Source organism: Lacerta agilis, chromosome 16 (assembly GCF_009819535.1).
Source record: "Lacerta agilis isolate rLacAgi1 chromosome 16, rLacAgi1.pri, whole genome shotgun sequence".
NCBI lineage: Eukaryota > Metazoa > Chordata > Lepidosauria > Squamata > Lacertidae > Lacerta > Lacerta agilis.
In genome coordinates this window covers 10,633,446-10,654,705 of record NC_046327.1, presented here as the reverse complement: position 1 = coordinate 10,654,705, position 21,260 = coordinate 10,633,446, and the positions used below count along the sequence as shown (strand labels likewise).

The window sequence follows — 21,260 nt, the reverse complement described above, 5'->3', positions numbered from 1 at the left end:
AAAGGAGCCGAAGGAGCCTCGCGCGGCAGAGAGAAAGCGGGTCTCTCTTGGCCCCCGCCCCTCCCTCCGCTGAACTTCGGGAGGGCGAGGGTCAGCCGCGGCCCAGCCGGGCTCGGGGCGAGGCGGAGGGGCAGCTCGGCAGGCCGGAGCGGCGCAGGCTCCTCGCGGGACCCGCACTCGACCACCGGCGCGGCTGCTGCTGCAACAACAACTGTGAGGCGCTGCGCAAACCGCTCCTTGGAGCTCTCTCTTTTCTGTCTTCTTGGGAACCTCTCCCCCCCCCCCCAACGGAGCATCCCGGTTCGGTCGGCGGCGTTGAGGAGAGCGCTGATGGTGGGGAGGCAGACCCTCTCGGCCAGCCTCTTTTTTCCAGGGGGGAGGAGGAGGGAAAGGGTTGGTGCCGCTGCGCCCGCGGAGGGCTCGGCCAGGCCTGGCCTACGGGGGGAGACCGGCTGGCGGAGCGAAGGCCGCCTGTTGCTTCTCGGGCTGGCCCAGTTCCAGCAGCGGGACCTGCCGGGAGGGGGCGGGTCTCGGTCCGGGTCTTCACTCGGCAGCTGGACGAGCAGGAGGGATGCGGCGGGCCGGTTCTGCTTCAGCGTCTGCCGCGGGTAGGAGGAGGAGGAGGGATGGGGAGGCCCACAAAAGCGCGCCTTCCCCGGCCAGGCCTGGGCTCCGTCTCCCCCCTCCCTTTCCTCTGGCAAGGAGTTTCCTGTGGTCACGCTCCCTGTTCGCCTTCCCAGGCAGCTCTCCTTCCTACACTCTGGTCTCTCTCTCTCTCTCTCTCCCCCCCCCCCGCTCCCTTGATCGCCCTGAAACACTTGGGTTGGTTAGATGCAACATCTTTGCTTTTTTGGGGGGACGGGACCGGGGAACGAGCATCCTCTCCCCTCCCGTTAGGCAAACCGAGGCGCTGCAAATGGAAAATAACTTGCATTGTTGAGAAGGTTTTTTTGGGTGGTGGGGGAAGATGTGCTTCGTTTGCATGCGCGGTGGAGCGGGCTGGGGGGGGGGTCGAGGATGCCAAGGAACATCATCATCCCCTGCTTGCTTCTCTTCTTCGCCCTCCTCCGTGGAAACAGCTGAAGAGGAGGGCGAAAGGGAGGCGAGAACTCCGCCTTAACCTGGGCTGGGCGTTGTTTAACAAGGTTTATGTTGTGTTAGAAGTACGGCGAAAAGATGAATATCTCCCACTCTTTCGGTGCACGTTACTAGGTAGAGCTAGGCTTCTAACCTGTTGTAATAGCTGGGAGCACAGAGATGAGGAGTTGATAATTGCTTCAGATACAATTAGCGTGCAATAGAAGAGTTTATTGGCGTGTAGGCAGGAGGAGTAAAGTGAGCAAAACCGTACAGACATCCTGCACGTGCTAATAAATCCACTCGTTTTATCTCGCGTGAAAATGCCCGATAATCAGCTGGTGATCATTGAGGGGGAATTAATAGCATCCCCTCTGTATTAAGGAATAACGGATGTGTCAAATGGTCCTGATCAAAACCAGTGTATGAGCATAGTCCTCACTGCTTATATTTGTGTCATGATGTGCCCATTCTGCTGGAAAAATGATTCAGCAACGCTTTCCCAAAGCAAGAGGGGGCCAGTCTATGGAAATCACTATTTCTCTGTTTTCAAAATAAATGCATGTCTGTAGTAAGCCCCAAAGCTCCAGTTCAGAGTTTAAGTGCACTTCAGTCCACTTAGCTCTCTGCTGCATTGCAACTATTGAGTTTTAGTGGTGCGCTATCAATTTTAAATCATTAGCTTTTCTGAAAATCTTAACCACTGTAATCTCTGTGGTATTGTGTAGAGATACCAGACTGCAGTGTCAGACACATCCTAGGATTACTTATATAAATTGACATACTTGGCTATCTTTACAAGTGTCGATTCAGAATGATTTACAGTATTGCATACAATGGGTGAATTCTGTCCTCAACTAATTGTGCAGATCTGTATGTGTTTCATGCAATACAATTAGAATGAAGCTTCAAATGGTAGGGGTTTTTTTGTTTCTGATTGTGGCAGTTCTTAATTTAGTTTTTCTAAAGGCTTTTATGGACTAGAGAATAACCATAGTACAGTATAAACGCTGCATGGCAGTACTGAGACTTTCTCTACAGTGTTTTTATATATAGGAGGACAAGTGGCTTGGGTTCTGTGTAGCATGGCCCTGTCTGCAAAGATGTCTTGTATTTTCTTGGTAATATAGCACCTATCTTCAACAAAGGCTCACATGACATTTTGGAGAACTGTGCTTGATTATTTATGGTAGTCTACTCTCCAGTAAGCAGTTCAGTGCACTCACTGAAATGAATGTCAGCATATTAATGGATCTTAGTGTGGTTTTCTTTTCTTTGCTGATGACAAAACTACACTCTAAACCGAAGGAGGAAAGGTGGTAGGCAGCCTTTTTGATAAGCAAGTTAGGCTGTTGTAGTTGACTTGAACTCATTTTGTATCTGGCTGTTTATCCTGCTTTGCTACAGTGACATGTTTTGTCACACTGCACAGATGGTGGGCATTGCAACCCATTGCAATTGACTTGTTGGGCCAGCAAACAGGTTTGAGCACAGAGTTGTAAGAAGCCCAGATTAAGGACAGATAATGGGTGTGTTCACATGTTACATTCAACACATGTACCATCTATGTACCTGGATACACAAGCAGTTGAGGGAGTACATTTGTACAGTATTCACATGCAGTGTTCAGTGACTGTACAGTATATGTACTCTGGTGCAAAATTGTTGTTCTGTTGTAGTTATTCACATGTCATACCCAACAGATGTAGTCCAGTTTATACTGCCAATAAAATTACTTCAGTGACACAATTTAAATACATTAAGCGAAACCATTCCCTTTTATTGGCAACAAGGCAAGGCATGCTGGGACTGTTATACCTCCTACCAATATTAATTAATTTATATTTATTTAATTACATTTATATCCCACTTTTCCTCCAAGGACCTCAAGGTGGGGCATACAGTTCTCACCCTCCTCATTTTATTTTCACAACAACCCTGTGAAGGAGAAATGGCTGAAAGACTGTAAGTGACCCAAGGTAACCCTTTGGGATTCAAATTGATCTCCCAGATCCTAGTCCAACATTGTTTTAAGTAATAGACCACATTGACTGCCTTTACATTAAGTAGAAAAAGTTATGGCAGAAAGGGGAACATAGTTTTATTATTTCATTTCCCCCCCTGCAGTATCTTCTTTTATAACTAAAACACAAGCTTTTGAAATGAAAACACCAACTCCTGAAATGACCATAATTATAGATATTAAAATATTGCAGATAAAAAGTTATATCTGTTATTCCCAAGAATATTCATGGTTTTCTTTGATGTAGGCCTTTTACAGCAAAATCCTATACATGTTTACAGTCCTTACAGTTCAATGGGGTGTACAGGAAGCCCATAACTTATACGCATTCACTTTGTGCGTATTCAGGTTTAAGCGCTTGTCAATTAATAATAATAATAGTAACAATAACAATAATAAGCGGATGGAAAGTGGGAGGGCATCCAGGGGGGAAAAAGACTTTGGCAACCCCACCCAACATTGATCCCATTGTGTTTTGATTGACTGGGGTTTTGGCTTTGGGTGCAATCCCCAGAACGTAACCCCTGTGTTGTGTAATGGTTAGGGTGTTGGACTAGGACCTGAGAGACCAGGATTCGAATCCCCACTTGGCCATGAAACTCACTGGGTGACCTTGGGCCAGTCACCATCTCTTAGCCTATCCTACCTCAAAGGGTTGTTTTGAGTAGGACTGTGAGATTATCCAAAACCAGTTTGAAATCCATATCATGCTATCAGTTTCACGATTTTAGACCTGGCAATGGATCACAAATCATATGTGTATTTGTGTGCGTGTGTGCGCATGCTATCCAAAAAATCACAATGTGGGGAAAACTGTGAAGCCAGCCCATGCCTCTACATAGTTCCATCCTTATTTCAGACATTGTGATATACAGTATCAGTATATCACAATGTTTAGCTGATGATATATTGTGAAGTTGAAAACCAGGAATCGCCCAGCTGTAGCTGTGAGGAAGAAATGCGGAGGGGGAAGAACCACAGGACCACCTTGAGATCCTTGGAAGATAAAGGTGTTATATAAATGCAATAAATAAATTAAAATAAATTGTGGGGTTACAGTACCCCTACACAAATCTGCATAACCTCAGCCCTAAATGTACTGAATGAAAATATTTTGAGGAAGAAGAGGCTGCATCATGGTGGCCTAACATCCTAAAAATACTGGAAGCAGCCTTTTGACCTACATACTGTTCTATGTAGAGCCAGTGTGGTGTAGTGGTTAAGAGCGGTAGACTCGTAATCTGGTGAACCGGGTTCGCGTCTCCGCTCCTCCACATGCAGCTGCTGGGGGACCTTGGGCTAGTCTCACTTCTCTGAAGTCTCTCAGCCCCACTCACCTCACAGAGTGTTTGTTGTGGGGGAGGAAGGGAAAGGAGATTGTTAATCGATTTGAGACTCCTTAGGGTAGTGATAAAGCGGGATATCCAATCCAGACTCCTCCTCCTCTTCTTCTTCAGGCACAGTTAATGCTATGCATGCATTCCTCCACTAAAACAGATCTCTATTCTGCCTGTTGATCAAATCTTGTAGTGAGGCGTCTCATAAGACCAAAACGTGAAAGAATCCGGGAGGATGAAAGCAGCAGCAGAGCAAGCAGCCAGCTGCATAATTAGCAGGACAATTAATACCCCGTTAAAAAAAAGAATACCTGGCGCTTCAAAGAAAACACTGAGATCAGCCAGGCAAACTGTTTGGGGGCGGGGTGCCAACTTGAATAAAATGTTATTTTGGGAGGAGGGAGCACAGGTAAGCCCCAGCTTGCATAACGATCCCATGACAGGGCGCGCGCACACAGCATCTGAATGACAATGCCCATTAAAAAAATTTGGGGGGCCTGGCACCCTCAAATATTTTTTTTTCTTTTTTAATGTTTTATGGGGTGGGGAGAAGGAAACCTGGCCCCTAGAAGTTTGGGAGGGGGTTCCATAGTTGAGGCACCGTGACCGAAATGTGGTCCCGGTAGCTACCCACCCAATGGCGAAAAGGGTGGGGGGCAGAATGAAGAAACTTCTTAACGCATGTGGGAAAGGAGAGCTGGGCCGAATCCGACCCTCCCTCCCTGCGGCTCGCGCACCTCGTTCCTCCTCCCAGAGCTGCCGCGGGGGAAAAATAGGGCAGCTGCCACCGCAGGACCATCTCGCTTCGTGGGGGCACCTGGTGGGCCCTCCTGTAGCTCCTTCCCAGCGGCGCCGAGCTCGTTGCCGTGCCTGGAGCGGGCAAGAGGGCCGGATTCAGGGGCGGGGGCGTTTCTCCGAGGCTCGTCAGGCCGGAGCGGCGCAGGCTCCTCGCGGGACCCGCACTCGACCACCGGCGTGGCTGCTGCTGCTGCTGCAACTGTGAGGCGCTGCGCAACCCCCTCCCCCCATCTCGCTCTTCCCTCCCCTCCCCCAACGGAGCATCCCGGTTCGGTCGGCGGCGTTGAGGAGGGCGCTGATGGTGGTGAGGCAGACCCTCTCGGCCAGCCTCTTTTCCCAGGGGGGAGGAGGAGGGAAGGGGGTGGCGCCACTGCGCCCGCGGTGGGCTCGGCCAGGCCTGGCCTGCGGGGGGAAACCGGCTGGAGGAGCGAAGGCCGCCTGTTGCTTCTCGGGCTGGCCCAGTTCCAGCAGCGGGACCTGCCGGGAGGGGGACGGGGAGGGGGCGGGTCTCGGTCCGGGTCTTCACTCGGCAGCTGGACGAGCAGGAGGGATGCGGCGGGCCGGTTCTGCTTCAGCGTCTGCCGCGGGTAGGAGGAGGAGGGATGGGGAGGCCAACCAAAGTGCGCCTTCCCCGGCCAGGCCTGGGCTGCCGTCTCCCCCCTCCCTTTCCTCTGGCAAGGAGTTTCCTGCGGTCACGCTCCCTGTTCGCCTTCCTTTCCTTCCCGTCGCTCTCCCAGCTCCCCTTACCGTCCTCAAACACTCGGGATCAATGCGACGCCTTTGCTTTTTTTGGGGGGGGGAGTGGGGGTGGGCACCGGGGAGCAGCGAGCATCCTCTCTTCTCCCGTTAGGCAAACCCAGGGAGTTAAAATGGAAAGGAACTTGCATTGCTGAGAGGAGAAGTTGCGGGGGGGGGAGAGATGCGCTCCGTTTGCATGCGCAGTTGAGCGGGCAGGGAGCCAGGATGCCAAGGAGCATCATCCTGAGCCGGAGAGAGCTTGGCTTGGCGGTTTCACATTTTTGCCCTCCTCTGTGAAAGCAGCCGGAGAGAACTAAAGCGAGCCGAGAACTCCGCCTTCCTTTGCCCTTGTTGGGAGCGGAACAATGAGGGTTAGTTGTGATTGCGGCCACAAACTCAGGATCATTTCCGTTGGCTAGGCGTTTCTTAACAAGGCTTATTCCCACCCCTAATGTGTAAAATGGTCCCGATCAAAGTCGGTGTATGAACATACAGGTGAAACTCGAAAAAAATTAGAATATCGTGGACAGGTTCATTTCTTTCTGTAATTCAACTTAAAAGGTGAAACTAATATATGAGATAGACTCATGACATGCAAAGCGAGATATGTCAAGTCTTTATTTGTTATAGTTGTGATGATTATGGTGTACAGCTGGTGAGAACCCCAAATTAACAATTTCATCTTTGGGGTTTTCATCAGCTGTATGCCATAATCATCACAATTATAACAAATAAAGGCTTGACATATCTCACTTTGCATGTTATGAGTCTATCTCATATATTAAACTCCAGTAGCTAATGAAAACAATTGCTTACATAAATGGACTTTACCACAATATTCTAATTTTTTGAGTTTCACCTGTGGTCCTCACTGCCCTTAATATTTGTGTGGCGTGAGGGGGGCGGGTCAGTAGAAGCAGTGTATGGAAAACACAATTTCAGTGTTTTTGAAATTAATGCAGTAAACACCAAAGCCCCAGTTCAGAGCTGAAGTTCGCTTCAGTTCACTTAACTCTCTTTCACATTGTGGCTGTTAAGTTAAAGTGATACACTATCTATCATAATCATTAGCTCTTTCTTTCTTTCTTTCTTTCTTTCTTTCTTTCCAACTATCTCTGTGCTACTCTCTGGAGATCATGTGGCTATCTTTAAAGTGTGGATCTAGAATAATTCACCAGAGTGCAAATAATGAGTGAATTCTTTCTTCAAGTAATTATGCAGATCTGTAGGTGTTTCGTGCAATGCAATTAGAACCAAACTTCAGATGGTAGATGCTCTTTTTGTTTGTTTGTGGCGGTTCTTAATTTAGTTTTTCCAAAGGCTTTTATAGACTAGTGAATAACTACAGTACAGTATAAATACTGAGACTTTCTTTCCAGCGTTTTTACAGATAGGAGGACAAGAGGCTTGGGTTCTGTGTAGCATGACGCTGTCTGTAAAGATGTCTTGTATATTCTTGATAATATAGCACCCATTTTAAAGAAAGGCTCCCGTGACATTTTGGAGACCTGTGCTTGATTATTTATGGTAGCCTCCAGTAAGCAGTTCAGTGCACTCACTGAAATGAATGTCAGCATATTAATGGATCTTAGTGTGGCCTAGTAAGTTTTATTTTCTTTGCCGATGACAAAACTGCGCTCTAAACCTAAGGAGGAAAGGTGGTAGGCAGCCTTTTCGATAAGCAAGTTAGGCTGTTGTAGTTGACTTGAACTCATTTTGTATCTGGCTGTTTATCCTGCTTTGCTACAGTGACATGTTTTGTCACATTGCACAGATGGTGGGCATTGCAACCCGTTTGCAATGACCTGTTGGGCCAGCAAACAGGTCTGAGAACTGAGTTGTAAGAAGCCCAGATTAAGGACAAATAGGTAGTTGTTATGTCCTGTACAGGGACAGGCTCCATGCACTTAGAAGTTAAACAAGCACATGCTTGCAGATGGACCTGCCTTCAGTATTGTATCGAACAAAAATTCTTAGTAGCATGTAAGCTTTCTGCATGAGCTCCTGCATGAGCAAATATCAGGATGATGTTATTTGTCCATAATACCAAGCCCCAATCCTAAACAGAATTACCATATATTCCGTCTTATAAGACGACTGGGCGTATAAGACAACCCCCAACTTTTCCAGTTAAAATATAGAGTTTGAGATATACTCTACCACAGATTCTCCACCTGGCGTATAAGACGACCCCCAACCTTTGAGAAGATTTTCCTGGATTAAAAAGTAGTCTTATATGCCAGAATATACAGTAGGCATGATTTACACTTGAGCTCTGCAGTGTCTTTGCAAGCCAAAGGGGCAGTTTCGTGTGGCAAAATGATTTGTGTGAATGGGCTCCCCTTCTACTGGTAAGTCAGGTGCTTTTTACCATGGTAGTAAGTAGATGGTGAGAGAAAGTTCTGGGTTTTAGCATAACTGGCATGCAAACTGCTTTGAAAGCCGCTTTATGAAAATGGTTTGCTATAAAATTCCTGCAAACTTAGAATATGGCTGTGCTTTCATTTTAGCTAAGACGCTGGAGAGTGTATGTCTGAGTTGGGTTTTGTTTGGAAGAAAGGGAGGCTGAAATTAAGGAGGCCTAGTTAGTTTTAGTGAAATGTTTAGGACTTTTTCCTTGGTGTGTTCGATAAAATCATGAAGTGAAGAAACCATTCTGTGTCAAAGCAGAAACTTATGTTTTGTTAGATCACTGTTGTTACCTGTGCTCTTTATAATTAACAGAGTAATAGACATTTACATTTATCTTTGAATGCCACTGAATTTGATGAATGCGTGCCCCGAACCTTCTATTGACATTCTTTCCCATAAATAATTGAAATACATTCTTCTTGTCTTGGGTTAAAATAGAAATCTGCATTAGGACAGCCAAGGTCAATAGCAGCTTTAGGAAAGTAGAAAAGCACAGCTCTGACTGCTGGCATAGATAGGTTTTATCTCTCGTCTCCTCCCTATGTTTTTTTTTGACATCCATAGGCATGAGAGCAATGGACCTTTTCTATGACAATTTAGTCTGAATGGTTAGTATCTTCTAATGCCCAGACTATACTTTAATCTTCAGACTTAGGTTTGACCAGGCCCAGCTTGCAGTAATAAAATTCAAATACTTTAACAAGAGTATTCACGAGAATTCTAACATGGTATTCATGAAATCAATTGGATTATGTAAATCAGCTGCTTAAATATTTTTTAATGTGCATTCTTTTGATGTTTCATTGTTGCTTTCTGATCCTAGAGCTTCTAGCAACAGTGCGCTGTGTGGTTATTAGTTTGTATAAGAAAAATAACTTCGCTTATTTTGAATTTATTTATTTATCTGAAATTTATATATGCAGCTTTCTTTTCTGTGGTCAGAAATGCATGGATATGTTGACTGGTTAAATCATGATCAATGTTTAAAGAAATGGTTTCTTTGAACAGTAGCAAAGACAGTCTTCACATTTATTACAGAACCCCAAATTAACTGTTAGGAAACAAAGCTAGCACAATCAATTATTAATAGGTGTAACAAATTTCTGCAAATATGAGTGTATGTCAGTGGTATTAAGTGATCAGCTTTATTTTTCATGTAATTAGAAGCAACAGGATACTTTACTTACAACTTTTACTTCGGTGACAGATTTTGTTTTATATTAAGCCAGGTAAATAAACAAACAAACGGCACAATAAAAAAGCAAAGGAAAAATGTTGGTTTTGTAATGCGATTATGTTTCTAGCTGGTGTGCAGAAGTATAATGGTGTGTATACCTAGACTGCACCAGGACTTGGAAACAAGACTTCTCACTCCCGTCTTTGTTGTTTGATGATACCATGACGGACATGTTTTGCTTCATGGAATTTTTGCCAGATATTGTCAAATGCGATGAATTATCAGTAGGTTGGATTGGATGATATGTGTTCTTGAATCTTATTCAGATGCATGATTTGAAGTGAGAGTGCCATGCCCTCCTAAAACACTTCTGACATTGCGGGATAGAAAAACACTTGTGGGCATCATTTTTAAACAGAGCATATGGGTGAAAAACCCAGTACACAGAAGCCAGTTTGTGTGGTTGATCTCACAGATAGCAGAAAAAGGGCACCAAACAAATATGAGACGCAATATACAAAATATCAGAATATTAAATATCAGTGGTTATTTAATGAATAAATCCCAATGGATTTTTCTGTTACTAACCAAGGGAATCTATGTAGACACGTTTTGTTCTGCTTAGCTTTCTACTGAATAATTTTACAAGGCTTTTACCCTTTTACCTATGCCTTTTATATTTGATTGGGCAAATGGCCAATTTTTGCCCTCAGAAATTTCCTTCTGAAATTTGTTGTTGTTCAGTCGTTCAGTCGTGTCCGACTCTTCGTGACCCCATGGACCAGAGCACGCCAGGCACGCCTATCCTTCACTGCCTCCCTCAGTTTGGCCAAACTCATGTTAGTAGCTTCGAGAACACTGTCCAACCATCTCCTTCTGAAATATCACATCTTAAATAGCATTTTACTGGATTTGATAGATTTATAGTAATTGTATGAACGCTTTTATGTCATAGTTTAATTGTGTATTTGTGGATATATGTTTAAGCAGATTCCCCAGATGCAGATCAGTTAAATGCATTGATAAATATATTCCTTATATAAATACTGCACTTGTCACATTCTGGTGTACTTTTTCCAAGTGCATATAAAAGTAGGAATAAATTGGCTGTATAATTTGAGTTTACAATAAATCGTTTACAATAGTAAAAAAAAAAAAATATTTCCTATAACAATTAGAATGTTCTACAAGTATTGATAAAATAAGAAATAAAATAATAGTGATTATGTCTTTTACCTTTTATTTGTACTTTTGTCAGGCTTTTATTAATTGCCACTAACAGTTTTTTTAACCCTTTGCAGTTCATATCTTGTTTTAGCATTGCAACCACTCTGTAAAAAAAATCATACTCTCCCCCCACCCCACTTTTTAGGTAGTTGGGTTTCCAATATAGTGACTTGATTGAGGCAATTCATTTATCCATTAACTGTGATTAACTTTGGCTTATCCCTGCTGTAAGGTCCTCTCTTACGAGTTTCCTTTAAGAGTTTTATTGTGCAAACTATGTACAGTGCAGAGCTAATAAGTTCATGTCTATATCAAGCACCGTCAGAATCCGGGAATGGCCCCTTCCGGTTCTGACCCCAACAAAAGAGCTTTGGTATACGGAAACCCCACCTCCCATCCTTTCGTTTCACCCCTCAACACATTTAGGGCGCCGGAAGCTGTGTGTCTCTTTTTTTTTTAAATGAAAATTTATTGGTTTTACAACAAACAACAAACAAATATAACACCCACATTGACCCAACACCCAACTAAAAATAGACAAATACACAAACGCCAATAATTCTTCTTCTTATACTGTAAAAAAAAAAAAAAAATTCCTTGGTTGAATCTTAATACAGACTTCCCCTGCCTTTTCACCTTTGGTTCTAATCCTAAATATTACTTTAATAACATCATATACCATCATATTCTTAACAAATCAAAAATCTAAAAATTAAAATCTAAAACACTCTTCTTAACAAATCTTGTTTTATAATAAACAATATTTTCCCATTCTTATCTTAACATAGATCGAATCATATTATAACTTCGTATTAATTCCACACAAGATTCTAATTCTTAACCCCTTATTTTCAATATAGATCATAACAAAAATCTTCATTCACTATAACTGCTGTTAATAACAAAAATTTAAAATATCTCTTTTCTTAATCTAAAACTTAAAGTCTTGACACACCGGTTTCAGGTTACCATAATAAATCCCTTTTTCCTTTTTACCCTTAATACAGCTCACCCAATCCCCCTTCTGTCCATTTTCTTTGATCGTCTTGCTCCAGAGCCGCTCCTCGAAGTGTCCTTTTTCTTTACAAGTCCACAGATCCAGACTAAGTCCACAACAATCCTTGCACAGAACATCCGGGTATGCACCTTTTCTTCCAGCGTCTCCAGTTCATCGTCACATTCTTCTTTTATTTGTAGACATAAGCATAAAATTTTCACCTTCGCTCCCAAGCTCTCACCTCGAGAGTTAGATATAACAATTTTCTCCGTCCTGGGTCTGCCACCCCCAAAGGACGATCCATTTCTCCGGAGTCGCCATATCATTCCATCCTGTTGTTTAATCAACCCCTTCAGTTCCGTGCCAAGGTTCTCTTCCAATGCAGCCATTTCCTGTGAAGTCTCCTCTGTGGGATATAGCTTTTCTGACATATGACAATTCAGTATTTCCAATTTTCGGTTAAGCAGTTCCAGTCTCAATAAAATAATCCTTTCTTCATCACTCATTTCACAGTTCGTAGCCAAGTCAAAAACAAAACCAAGCATGGCAGAAGCGGGCATAGGTGTCAAATTACAGTTTCGATTTTCAGACTTCTCCATCTTAATACCAGTAACTTTCCATTCAGTCACAGTCCTTCACAGCCATTTTCCCTGAATCCAGGGCGCAAGAACCACAGATTTTAAAAAGAGATATTATCCACCAATTTCTTCCCCAAAGGGAAATCCAGAAAGTCTCACTTGTCAAACTTTAAATACTTTGTAGCCATTGCTGTAACAGCAGTCTCTTAAGCTGGTTATTTTCTATCCCCCGAAGGGAGAGAGGCAGGCTCCCTTTCCAAATATCACCCAGGTCGTCAAAAAAGCGCAAAAGCAAGTCTGATTCAATACTCACGACCACCGGGATTCTTAAGCTCCAGATTTGACAGGTAGAACATTGACGCTCATCGCGGGGGCAACCGCCGCTCCGCATCCCGGTTGGGGCATATCCCCTGAAGCCCGGCTCCATTTTCCCTTCACCCCCACTCCCCCTTTACAGGGGGAGCGAGGGAAGGGTTCGGAGCCACAGTGGACATAGCCGGGGAGCCCAGGGTGCGGGACGCTCTTCCCGCACCCCATCGGAGCCCCGCTTTGCGGTAGCGGGGCTCCAACCCCCGGGACGGACTGGGTCGCCTCGCAGCCGAGGCAGCCCACGACCGCTCCGTAATGGCGTCGCCGCCGGAAGTCGCTGTGTGTCTCTTTTCTCGCCCCTTGAGCGAGAGGAGTGCCAGGGCTCTTCAGCATCCTCAGAGCCTTCTCCCTCCATACTCTGAAAACCCTGCCCCTCCCCGCTCGAAGCCTCGCTGCTCCCTCAGCTGCCAGAGGAGGTGCTGCTGGTCAGTTGGGACTGGGGCTCTCTGTAGCATCCCGAGAGCCCTTCCACCACCTTGCGCTGCACTGGGGACAGTTCCCTGACAACTGCATTTACTCTGCATTGCTTTAACCTCTCCCAGCTTTGATAGGATCACTGACCAAGTTGCATTGCTTGTTGAGAAACAAGATAATGGGCTCAAAAATGATAGTCATGAGCAGAATCTTGTGTGTGTTTAAAGAACATGTCATCACGAAAAATAGTGCCCCACGGTTGTGCGGGGAACAATCAGTTACAGTATTGAACAGGTAAAGTAGCAACCATATTTCATGGTTATTATGCATCACAGTTTGAGAATAGATCATATTCTTGCATGTGCCTTAAGTTTAGATGTAAAATAGTCATTTTTTAATTAATTTAACCGGATGCAGCAAGGGGACCTGTATGTCTAAACAAGTTTATTTTTGAGTATCATCAGCTGAAGCCACAGATGGGAATGCTCATCTGAGTGTGGGTGGAGCATAACTAAAGTATGCTTTAAATAGTATGCACATCTTAATGTGTCTCCAGTGGTGTAGTGGTTAAGAGCGGTGGACTCGTAATCTGGGGAACCGGGTTCGTGTCTCCACTCCTCCACATGCAGCTGCTGGGTGACCTTGGGCTAGTCACACTTCTTTGAAGTCTCTCAGCCCCACTCACCTCACAGAGTGCTTGTTGTGGGGGAGGAAGGGAAAGGAGAATGTTAGCCACTTTGAGACTCCTTCGGGTAGTGATAAAGTGGGATATCAAATCCAAACTCCTCCTCCTCTTCTTCTTTTCCACATCCTCATGCAAATAGTCATGCACAGAAAGGTTTCTAAAATGTGATTCGAGCTGCGTGGGAGTGAGAATGAAAAAAGGAGTCTGCGAAAAACTTCAGAGATTTCAGTTGTGTTTACAGTAGGGTTGTCATATCTTGAAGAGGAAAAAAGAGGACAGTCTGAGACACTGCCAGCCCGAACTGGGGAAATAGGCACACAGGGCCTCTGCCACGTCTGTGTGCCTCTTTCCTCCTGCTTGGACTGGCAGCGGCCACAGCGTGCAGAGCAGCCTGAGACCAAGTCTGAGCTTCTCTGTGGCCACACCAAAAAACGCCATAAACCAACCAACCAACCAACCTCCAAACCCTGAATATTTCCTTTGAAATGTAAAACATCCCCTAGGATGGACCTGTTGGCCCCCCCAAAAGAGGACATGTCCAGGATTTCTCGGACGTACGGCAACCCTAGTTTAGAGAAACATCTGGATTAACAGTACTGTCCTCGAGAATATGTATTGGTTTTAGCATAAGGGAGGAGAGTAAGGGTGCCCTCTCTGGTCCCAAACTTACCTTATGTCTCTGTTGGTGATGCAACATCCAAGCGTTGGGGTTCTGTTCTGCTTATGGAGATCAGGATTCAGTATTGCATGGGCAGCCTATATCTCCACATTGGTCAGGAAGCCTGCTGATCACACAGGGTTCCCTTTCATGGCAGAGAGCATCCCACCTCTGCCACGGTGAGGCGTGCCTGGCCTGACCTGGTAGCAGAGAGTAGGGGGAGAGTGAGCAGCAAAGCTGCTGCCCGCTCTTCTTGGTCACGGCATGCCCTCATGTGCCCACCCCAGCAGTGTGGGCATACGCTCTGCTGCTGTGCATATGCATCAGGGGTGGAGCTAGTGGCCACAGGCCCAGCTCCGCTCTTGGAGAGCCAGTGTGGTGTAGTGGTTAAGAGTGGTAGACTCGTAATCTGGTGAATCGGGTTCACTTCTCCACTCTTCCACATGCAGCTGCTGGGTGACCTTGGGCTAGTCACACTTCTCTGAAATCTCTCAGCCCCACTCACCTCACGGAGTGTTTGTTGTAGGGGAGGAAGGGAAAGGAGAATGTTAGCCGCTTTGAGACTCCTTCGGGTAGTGAAAAGCGGGATATCAAATCCAAACTCTTCTTCTTCTCTCCCTTCATGAAATGGTTAATCATGTGGATCAAACACTTGAATGGGGCTTGATGCTGCCAACCCAAGTATATTTACATGAAAGCATTTAAGCCTGTAAATGCCTGAATGGTTCATTCCTCTTTGTGTGGGTGATCAGCTTACAAATCTGTTCCTTTTGCCATTCGCTGGCATCTGTAAAATTGATAAAATTGTAAAATTGGCACTCACACACAAAAAGCTTCCTCTTTTCCATCCCAATGGGAAGTTGCTTTCTTCCCTGTGAAGTCCAGCCTACCTAACGAACACGTGGGGCCTGGTTATCAGTGTTAATTCCAGCAAGGCTTGAGAAATGCCATTGCTGCAGTAAGGGCTGCAAGGCAAAGCCTGTTACTGCACCTTCTATCTTTGGCATCGCATGTTTGTTAATCTGACGCTAAGCCCTATAGTTTCCCCGAGGTATTTATCGAAAATGGATTTGTGAAATATTAAGACGCCCGGTTTAATGAAGCGCGGTGAAGCTTCTGGTTGGAAATTATGCGTTCAAGCACAAAAAGAATTCTCACAGCTGTTGGGGGGGGGAATTGCAGGATACATGCCTTTTTAACGAAATGTTGAAGGTTTAGTCAAATAACATGGGATGGTGTGTCGTAGGTAACAGAGTTGCACAATCCAGGGACTTGCCCTGCCTTAATTAGCGGTGGTGTTTTCGTTATAAATTACAGTATTATGTGTGTGCTGCACTTTCTGTTTGTCTTTGCAGCTGTGTATAATTCCCCTTGAATTATTTCTTTTGGTGAAAAACGAAAACAAACAGAAAGTTGGCCAGTGTTTATGGGGAGCATAGAAAAGCAGCTATATTTCTTCTGTCTCCTACAACTATGCATTTCTCCAGCACCCCACATTCTCTGCCCCTCTTTTCCTCCATATCTTCGTGGGAGTTTGCATAGTGGGTTTTAGAACCTGCATTTTGAATACCGCAACATAATGTTTGTTATCATTTAAATAAAAAAGAAGCAATTGTTTTTTGTGCCTGTGCCAGTAAATTGCTTAGGACAGGGTGCCAGTTCAATCTCTTGCAACACAACATCGCTGTGACATTGCAGTGACATGACAAGTGCGCAAACGTTTGAGATGAGGTAGCTCATTAGCTTGTTGTTGTTCCCTTTTTGGACTGCAGCTAATACAGTTCCACAGAAGTAAGAAGGGATTGAGTTGTAATTGAAATAGATTCTGCTAGATCAGTCAGTGCGGGGCGGGGGTAGGGTTCTTACATAGTAGTTTTAAATTCCTGTTTTTACAGCTTAGTGTTTAAAATCTTTCTCCCTCCCACAGTTCTCTTGTAGGAAGACCTTGAGCTGCTGACTGCTGTTTGGTGAAGTATAAATTAAGCAAGTGGAGGCCATGTTTGAAACAATAGGTAAGAAACGATACCAAAAACACATTTAGATACTTAACAAACCCTTTTAACTCTCTTTTTAAAGAGCTATGGTGAACTGTGTTTCCTCGTGTTTATCTAAATTCAGGAGAAATACATGGGACGTTCACTGGTAAACAGTTCACTGAGATGAAGTCCTGGTGGGGATTAATGTCTAAGGCTTCTGGCAAGAAATGCTTATAGATCTATATGCAGGGGCGTTCTTAGCCCCTTGGCTGCCCGGGGCGGGAAGCCAAGAGGCACCCCTGGGGGCAGGGCATCGCGGTGCGTGCGTGCGTCATGACGTCATGACGCACGCGGCGCCCCGCCCCCGGGGGTGCCAGGTGGCGGCTTCGAGAGAGTCCCGAAACCACCACCCGGCACTGGCACCCCTTCGTGCCGTGGCTGCTCGTGCCTGCGCGAGCAGCCGCTGCACGAAGGGGTGCCGGGAGGTAGATTCGGGAGTCTCTGGGCTGCAAAGACTCCCGAATCCACCGCCCGGGCTCCCTTGGCGGAGCGCAAGTTGGGGCAGGGAGAGGGATGGGCCAGCGAGGAGGGGTGTCCCTCCTCGCTGGCCCGCCCCTCTCCATGCCCCGGCTCCGCAAGCCAGCCAGCAGCGGAGCTCGGCATAGAGGCAAGGGGTGGGCCAGTGAGGAGGGGGTGGCACCCCACCTCACTGGCCTGCCCCTTGCCTCCATGCCGAGCTCTGCTGCTGGAAGGGGGGACTAATAGCCTTAATTTAATTTTTTTTAAAAAAAAAAAGTCCAGGGGGTGGGGCCAACGCCCGAAGTGTCACCCTCAGCAGGGACGCTCTGCCCGACCCCCCCGCCCCCTCCGTCCCCCTTGCTACGCCCCTGTCTATATGAAGATGTATTATGCCAAGCGAGGTCATTGGTCCATCTTGCACAGTCTTCTTGGCTAGGAGCAGCTCTCTTAAGAGACTGTTTACCAGCTCTGTTAGCAGTGTTAGAAACAAATGGCTCCTTAAACCAAGGTTACATTCGCCAAAATGGAATGTCTAGTTGCCATTTTGGGGCAAGACGGCTCCAGTGTCTCATTTTTCAAATGATATACTGACTGCGATTGATTCTCAGTTAAACACCTGGCAACTGGGTTAAGAACTCTGACAGCCTAAAGCGTGGCAGTGGGGTGGGGTAAGTGAAGGCAAGCTACAACAATTAACTATAACGTTGTTGACTGCTCCTTCTTAGGCTGCAATTTGGTCCCTGAAATTCATTCCGATGGCGCAGATAAAATATAACGTAACTGATAGAATTCTACAGGATGTGGTATTAATCAGTGTATGATAACAATCCAGATCCAAGGATCCCCAGGGGTCCACCTCTAGATGGTGTAAATGCCAGGCAACATTCTGGTGCCCTGGCATCTCCACTGGGTCACAGGTGGCTGATAGCCAGGTGCAAAATGCACCTGGCGCTTGGCTTATTTCAAACACTGCCTGTTAGCTGATCATTTTTAGCTAGAGATTGAACCTGGAGCCACCTGCTTGTAAAGCATATTCTCGGCCTCTGAGCTATAGCCTCTTGCAGATGGGCGTTAGTGTCCAAGGAAGAGGTGAAGTTGATCTCATTAGTTAAGCCAACACCTAAAGCAGATAGTAGAACAATGAACCAAGGTGAGCAGGCCATGGATGTGGAAGACAGTTGTGGCTCAATCTGGGACAGAAGGCCAAAGGGCAAGACAAAATAAACAGGGGCCTTCAGAGGCATTTTGTATGGAACAAAGCTACCGGTACGTCTCAAGTAGTATGGGTGGAAGGACATTCACATATACAGATAGAGGAGAATGACTAGACCACCCATCAATCAGTGATGGACCATATGATTACTATTGTAGACCATGCCTGGAAAGGAGGACTATACATTCCTGATCTTCAAAACAATGGTGCATCCATCATTCTGTGTTAGCTCCCTGATAAAAATCCATTCAGGAAATCAGAATCCATTTGGGCTATGGGTTAATTAAATGCATACCTGTATTCTGCTGGCTTTGTGCTGTGACAGGGCAGTTGGATGCAATTTCCACTAAACCGGATGTTTAAAAAAAGTGTGTGGAGACATCCACATTTCCATCTTGTTTTAAGAGCTGATGAAGTAGCATGTAAGCATCTATGCCTAACAGTATATACGCACATTAAGGGTACCAAGTAATTGGGAATATTCTTTCAGATACTCACCGGGCCCTCCAGGCAGTGGAACGCCTGCAAGCAAAGTTACGGGAACGAGGTGATACAGCAAACGAAGAGAAATTGAGTTTACTGAAATCAGTGCTGCAAAGTCCTTTGTTCCATCAAATCCTAAACCTTCAGGCTTCTCTTCCACAATCAAGAGATCAGGTAGGATGGTAACATCTCCAGGGGAAAGAGGAAATGCCAATAAGACTTTGTCAAATCCTTTTATCTGATAGCTCTCTGAACAGCTTGCTAAATAGACACCGAACGGTAAAAATGTCCAAAGATTTCCCTGTAACTTAGCAAGTCTGCATTCTTAAAGTCAATTTATGCAGTTTTCTCACTGAATACTGATTATAGGTATAATACCTGTAAACTTTAGGGATACTATCACTACTGGAATTAGGATAACTGGTATCACACACTATTTCCCCCAAGGTGTTTTGTGAAGAACGGTGCCATTTAACCTCTGTCAGACTAGCTTGAGAGTAGTGGGGAGTCATTCTTTGACCTTATTTTTAGCTGTTGGAAACAAAAGAGAAGTTTTACATTTGCACTGACATTGTGAGACGAATATATATATATATTATTTCACAAAATTTGGATACCGCAAAGCCCTCAAAAGTGGTTTGCATAAAAGATAAAACAATAAAATTATTGCTTAAAATGTTACAACTGTTTGCTAACTTGTGCAACGCAGAAGAATGCCGATGTTAAGCCCTGCCTTGAGTTACGTGACGCATGCCTGTGGAAGCATACCGTTCGTAGTGAAGGCCCGACTCCAGCCATTATCAGGAATGTGATAAGAATGGAATGGAATGTAGTTGTCATAAGGGGTATGAATCACTTAACAGCGTAGAACTATACATGCCTGCTCAGAAGTAAATCCCATTGAGTTCAATGGGCCTGATTCTCTGTTAGGTGAGTGTAGACTTGTAGTCTAACATGCCTGGTTTTCACTCAAATGAGTGGAACACAAATGTGTGAGGTGTTGGTCATAGTTTCTTTTTTTTAATTAATAACTTTATTATAATTATTAAAATACAAATATATACAAATGAAGAACAATAATGAAGAACAATAGCAACAACCAAACCCAAACAAAGAAAACATGTTCCATAACTTATATTGCTTATAAAACTTATAAAAGTTTTCCAATTAACGAAAAGGAAAAAGAGACAAGGTAGACTAAGAGAAAAAAAGTTTAAATATAGAGCCCATTGTCATACATCTGTTTTATTTAGTTAAATCTGGTGCATTGAAGCGAGTATAACAACAACAACAACAACAACAACAACAACAACGTTATTCTTTGTACCCCGCTCATCTGACTGGTTTATGACAAATTTAGTACAGTATAACATTCTTATTACTGCTTTATATCTCAGCCATTAGCCACCTTTTGAAGAAATGAAAACATAAAAATCTTCTACTTTTATTTTTTCTTTTGCTAGAAGCAACAACATCTCTGCTCATCCACGTATAACATCACATATTACATTCTGAGCCCGCTGTTATCATTATTACAGTGCCTTTACTCTTCTGCGCTATGTTTTTTTTAAAAAAAATTGTGCATTTTTGGGCGTAGTTGGGAAAGAATTCCTTTGATGAGATACGGAGCTTCCTTGTCTGCGTTCTAAAGGGCTGGAAGAACCAAAGCTTAAGGAGTTTTTATTTTGTTTAGAACATTTCCACTTGAGCATGGATGCTTTATAACTGGCGCTCAGATGCCTGTTGATAGGTTGCCTTGTAAGCCTTTTTCATTCAAATAAACAAGATTTGTTGCTTACGTTGAGGATTTTAAAATGCAAAGTAAGCACGATAAGTAGGAAGAAAATCCCAAAAGCTAGGGACTAAACCAAACTGAATCAATTCTCTCTCTCTCAGAGAGAGAAACTGGTACTTTGCCTTCAGCGCTCATTTGCATGTCTGCACGCTAAAAGCAAGTGCATATTTTCCTTCTGAGCATTCCCGCTCTGTCCGTTTTCTAAGTCTTGATGCCGTAGCAAAAGCCCGGTGTTTGAAGATAAGGGAGCAACGACAAAACTGAAAGAAATGAAAATGAATTCTGCTCTTGTGATATAACGAACTTCTTAAGTCTTCATTTGGCTTTTGTTTATCATTCGGAATATTTAAATAAAAACAACAACCACTACTCAGTAATGGCAATCCAGCCTTCGCTCCAGCAGTGCTTGTTTCCCCTCCTCCACTGGAAAAGCTCAAAGCTGTGCTAATGAGAAAAATCCTTTTCCTTGGCTGGGCGACATTCTTCAAATTTTTTAAATACAAGTTTGAAGATAGATTTTGCAGGGTGGAAAATTACTGACTGCAGTGTAAGGGGTCTGGCCTGTCTTCACGTGCACCCCTTTTAAGTCCTGTTTCTACTTCCTTAGTGCTTTCTTTCTTTCTTTCTTTCGTTCTTTCTTTCTTTCTTTCAGTAGTGGCTTCAACCGGAGTTGCATTGAGATGTAACTATGCTTGCTTTCCTTTGATTTATAGCCTGTGCACAGCCCCAGCTGGGGAAAAAAAAGTGCTGGAGCTTATCTTGTATTCCACTGGGAAAAAATGTG

General features: G+C 44.6%; 1 protein-coding gene across 2 annotated transcripts in view; it reads left to right on the top strand.

Annotated features, from left to right (window-relative positions):
* The first annotated feature begins 5,728 nt into the window (after positions 1–5,728).
* Positions 5,729–21,260, top strand: part of MPDZ (multiple PDZ domain crumbs cell polarity complex component) — a 113,053-nt gene continuing 97,521 nt past the window's right edge. The window contains exons 1-3 of one of the 2 annotated variants that reach the window (XM_033173271.1): positions 5,729–5,822; positions 16,418–16,502; positions 18,689–18,855. In XM_033173271.1, coding sequence (XP_033029162.1) covers positions 16,487–16,502; positions 18,689–18,855 — 183 coding nt within the window. In that variant the 5' untranslated portion in view covers positions 5,729–5,822; positions 16,418–16,486. The remainder of the gene's footprint in view (positions 5,823–16,417; positions 16,503–18,688; positions 18,856–21,260) is intronic. The other variant, XM_033173272.1, reaches the window with a different exon arrangement.